The sequence below is a fragment of the Galeopterus variegatus genome, unplaced genomic scaffold, assembly GCF_000696425.1.
Source record: "Galeopterus variegatus unplaced genomic scaffold, G_variegatus-3.0.2 Scaffold6892, whole genome shotgun sequence".
NCBI lineage: Eukaryota > Metazoa > Chordata > Mammalia > Dermoptera > Cynocephalidae > Galeopterus > Galeopterus variegatus.
The window spans coordinates 23,628-28,781 of NW_007733003.1; the positions used below are offsets into that span (position 1 = coordinate 23,628).

The 5,154-nt window shown below is 41.9% G+C and overlaps 1 protein-coding gene across 1 annotated transcript in view; it reads right to left on the reverse strand.

Moving 5' to 3' along the window:
• LOC103606854 (cytochrome P450 4V2) overlaps positions 1–1,435 on the reverse strand; it is a 19,723-nt gene extending 18,288 nt beyond the window's left edge. The window contains exon 1 of the mRNA XM_008591391.1: positions 1,288–1,435. Coding sequence (XP_008589613.1) covers positions 1,288–1,435 — 148 coding nt within the window. The remainder of the gene's footprint in view (positions 1–1,287) is intronic.
• Positions 1,436–5,154: the final 3,719 nt, after the last annotated feature.

Consider the following 5,154-nt stretch of genomic DNA (forward strand, 5'->3'; position numbering starts at 1 on the left):
GCTTAGAAGTTTTATCTTTATTTTGAAGGCAATTTCCAGGTAAGGAAGAGGGGTACTGAAGATTTTGGGGAAAAAGGACAATGTAAAACCCTTGTCCCTTTGCTCCCTTAGTCATCTTCTACGTGCTTTTCTTGTTACCAGACAGGACCCTCCTCATACTGTGATGGAAAACTGAAATTTTGGCTAAACTAGACAGCCCGGTAGCCCGTTGGCTGGGAATGCAAAAATGCTCCGCAATACCCTGTTGTCTCAGCTTCATGACAACAAAGTAGAGTGTTGCACATTAGAATGTTTACCATGAAATGTAAAGGTGCTTTTTGTAACAAACAATTGCATGGCCTACGTGAAGGCGAGCTGTCTGCAACATTTGTAGCCCCTGCAGATGGTCAGCTTTATGGACCTAATCAGAGAGAGTAGGAAGGTGCCTACTTACTTTCTTACCCTCCTGAAGATTCATTTTATTCTAAAGGGTGCCCTTCCGACTTGGAAGATCGTTCTTTGGTCAAGGTCTTGATTGGATACTTTCCCCTGCTTGGAATTAGTACTTTTGAAAGTTAAAACCATGGGCCAGAATATATTAGAAACTACAGAGGCAAATATGGGGCTCAATTCAATGTTTTTTTCTGTCTCCCAATTTGCTTCTTCAGCTTGTGGCCACCCATTTTTCGTGTGTCTCCAAATACCGTTTCTTGTGTATTTAAGTTGTTTATAGTTGTTTTCAGTGGAAGTGTCAGTTTGGAATGAACTATTCTTTCATAAACAGCAAAAATGCCTCCAAGTTTATTTTTAGAATTATTTCAATTGTGTATACTTTTGAATTTTAAAAACAATTATGAATGTATAGTTTCTAAGTTAAAACTTTCACCCCCAAATATTCCATTGCACCCTTAAAATGCTTTTTTAATGAACTCTGAAGAACCCCTTCAGAAAATTTAGCCTTCACTGAGTGTTGCTTCTGAGTGATATTTCACTATTCCCTCAGCTCGTCTGGTGCAGGCTGAAAGCGAAACACCGGAAAGGAGCTTCTGGGCTGTGAATGTACTTGCAGCCACTTAGGACGGAATGGGGAGAAGGGACGTTACATTTAGGGCAGTTGCGAGGTGGAGGGGAAATTACGACTGCTCACAGGGCCAGCCAGGGTGCCCGGGGCCAGGCAGGGTGGGCTGAGCTGTCGTTTAGGGGACCCCGCTGCTGGGCGTGGGGGGGACTTCAGCTGGCGTGAGCAGTCCGTTTTACAACTGAAATAAGGAGGCCTCTGGTTTGCAATTCGGCCTTTGGAGCTCTAACCTTGCACTTCCTTGCGCAACCTTGCCCGGCTGGGACTGCGGCCGCAGGGAGATGGGTGGCGCACGGCTTCTGCAGCAGGGTTACTCAGAGTAGCAAGCTGCTTTGATTTACAGTGCCTTAGGGACACGACGTTAGCGGAACCACCCATCAGTTGGTGTCAGCTGACTGAGACGCTGGAGAGCTAAATGAGGTTGTTGCCATTCAGATATCTTCCAACCTGTTCTCCAGACCAAGCAAAGCCATAGCCTATGAGAACCAGAGGTTAGGTAGGGTAGGAGAGGAGAGCGTCTCAGAAAGGGGAGGGTAAAGGATACTGGGAGAGGAGGGTTTGGTAAGGAGACAGTAGTTATGGGATAGTTTCAAAAGAGAGCAAAGACTCCACTGAAGCTGTGGAAGGAAAAGGAAAGGACAGTGGGAAGGAAGCCCTAATTCTGCCTGGAGGATAGATTCCCTGACTGCCAGTTTCCCCCTCTTCTCCAGGTAGAGGTGCCCCCATCCCGACTGATTCTCTTTTCTACGTTCGATACTTCTTACAAAGGGGCTGGGCTAGGAGTGTCCCCCTCCTAGAAGCAGGTCTCTAAGCACTAAGTGCCGAGGAAGATGAAATATTAAAAATGCCCTGGATTCCTACTTTGCTTAACTGGATTAGTTTATTTGTGGTCACTGTGTCGGTTGCCCACAGTGACCTGCAGGGTCTCTATGATGTACAGAAAAACTTGCTTGAGGCTTTTCTCCAGTTGAATTCTTTTGTCATTTATACGTGCTGACGTGGAAAGAAGTTCATGAAATATTGAGTAAAAAAAATAAAACAAGTTGCAGAACAGAATATATAATGTAATGCCATCTCTGGGAGAAAGTTTTTATGTTTGTTTTTTGTTTTGTTTTGTTCTGACGTGGAAAGAAGTTCATGAAATATTGAGTAAAAAAAATAAAACAAGTTGCAGAACAGAGTATATAATGTAATGCCATCTCTGGGAGAAAGTTTTTATGTTTGTTTTTTGTTTTGTTTTGTTTCGGGTTTTTTTTTTTCTTTATAGCTACACTAACCTCTGGAAAGAAAAATACTGATCAACTCTGTGGAGTGGGAATGGAGAAGGGGAACTTACACTTTTTAAAACTTTTACTCAATTCTGTATTGTTTAATCACACTTTAAGACTTTTTAAAGGAATTAATAAATAAATGGATTTAGTATCTTTAAGTATATGTCTCATGGGCTTTAGTTTCTTCCTTTCTAAAGAGATGAGGCTGAACTTTAAGGTCAATTACATCTATGAAAGTACAGAATTTGTCTATATCTGACTCTGCTAATTTCTGGGGACAAAAGAAATGTAACATACAATTTCTCCCCTCAAGAAGCAGAGAAGGGAGAGTGGTCTGGGCAGCAGCAAGTAAGGGCATGGGCAAAAGAAATGCTCCAGAGCAGGGAAGGGTCTGATGAGTTCAACAGGTCACGAGGAGCCCCTGGAGCACAGGATCACTCCCAGGGACTAATGCAAGATAATGTGGATAGGTTGGGTGGAGCAAGCTTGAAGAGACCTGGACTCCCAGGCTTAGAAGTTTTATCTTTATTTTGAAGGCAATTTCCAGGTAAGGAAGAGGGGTACTGAAGATTTTGGGGAAAAAGGACAATGTAAAACCCTTGTCCCTTTGCTCCCTTAGTCATCTTCTACGTGCTTTTCTTGTTACCAGACAGGACCCTCCTCATACTGTGATGGAAAACTGAAATTTTGGCTAAACTAGACAGCCCGGTAGCCCGTTGGCTGGGAATGCAAAAATGCTCCGCAATACCCTGTTGTCTCAGCTTCATGACAACAAAGTAGAGTGTTGCACATTAGAATGTTTACCATGAAATGTAAAGGTGCTTTTTGTAACAAACAATTGCATTGCCTACGTGAAGGCGAGCTGTCTGCAACATTTGTAGCCCCTGCAGATGGTCAGCTTTATGGACCTAATCAGAGAGAGTAGGAAGGTGCCTACTTACTTTCTTACCCTCCTGAAGATTCATTTTATTCTAAAGGGTGCCCTTCCGACTTGGAAGATCGTTCTTTGGTCAAGGTCTTGATTGGATACTCTCCCCTGCTTGGAATTAGTACTTTTGAAAGTTAAAACCATGGGCCAGAATATATTAGAAACTACAGAGGCAAATATGGGGCTCAATTCAATGTTTTTTTCTGTCTCCCAATTTGCTTCTTCAGCTTGTGGCCACCCATTTTTCGTGTGTCTCCAAATACCGTTTCTTGTGTATTTAAGTTGTTTATAGTTGTTTTCAGTGGAAGTGTCAGTTTGGAATGAACTATTCTTTCATAAACAGCAAAAATGCCTCCAAGTTTATTTTTAGAATTATTTCAATTGTGTATACTTTTGAATTTTAAAAACAATTATGAATGTATAGTTTCTAAGTTAAAACTTTCACCCCCAGATATTCCATTGCACCCTTAAAATGCTTTTTTAATGAACTCTGAAGAACCCCTTCAGAAAATTTAGCCTTCACTGAGTGTTGCTTCTGAGTGATATTTCACTATTCCCTCAGCTCTGCCAGCATTTTCTTAAATTTCCAGTGGTGATGCACTCCCCATGTTCTCCAGAGAGCACCCTAACTATGTTTCTTTTTGGTTCAACATTCTAAACCGAATAATAAAGCTACTTGTCAAGATGATGCTTTCTAGCAAACACACACACACACACACCCCATACTAATAAAAAGACACAAGTATCATGGGAGGAAAATGTTTTCAGACCCCAGATTACTCTGTTACAGTGGCTAAAACCTGGTCATAAATTGTTTTAGATGGAATACAGTATTTCCCCAGGCACCTCTTCCTAGTTCCATTCTTGCTCTTCTATTTTCCTTCTTCCCTCGTCTCTATCCACATATGCCCGGATAGATCTAGTGTATTTGGATGCATAGACACGTCTGTGCCTGTGGTTGTTTTTTGTTTTGTTTTTTTTTAACCACATTCCTCCCACAACGAGTTCTCCAAAACCTTGAAGCTTCCTATGGAGAGTAGGGTTAAAAAGCCTTAAAACTTTTTGTTAGAACAAGTAATGAACACATTTTTAGGTACAAGAACTTGTAAATTATCTAAGATTGGTGAAGTTTTACATGAACATGCTCCTATCTCAGATTATCCCATCCACTTTGGCCCTTCAAAGGACATTGCCCTTGCAACTTTTCCTCTTTCCTATGTCATCGGTTTCCCCTCTCCTCTGGATCATTCTCAAAGGGATATAACATACAGTTTTCCCCATCTGAAATCCACCCTTAAATCCACATCTCCATCGAGATCCATTACTCTATTCTTCTTTGCAGAAAAATTTCTTAGAGTTATCCATGACTTCTGTCTTCAGTTGTCCTCTTCTTGTTCCCTCTGACCCCACCTCAAGCAGACTTTTGCTTTGTTTATTCCACTAACAGATCTTATCAAGGTTGCCAATAACTTTCATGTGGCTAAATCTTTAGGTCAATTCTCGGACCTTATCTAAATTGACTTATCAATAGCATTCACTGTATTCAATTTTCTATCACATGAAACACTTTTTTCCCCCAATTTGACTTTGAGAATTGCACAATCTCTTGATTTTTATTCTCCCTCGCAGCCATTCTTTGTTGGTCTGCTTTGCTGGTTTTTCTTCACTTCCCAGACCTCCAGGTGTTCAAATGCCCAAGGCTCAGAACTGCTTTTTCTCCCACCTCTTTACACTCACTCTCTTCGTTATTCTATCCACTTCCACACTCAAATACCATTTATATGCTGTGACAGTTCCCAAATTTATACCTCCAGGTCCGGCCCGGTGGTGCACTGCTACAGTGCACCGCTTGGGAGCGCGGTGGCGCTCCCGCCAAGGGTTCGGATCCCACATACAGA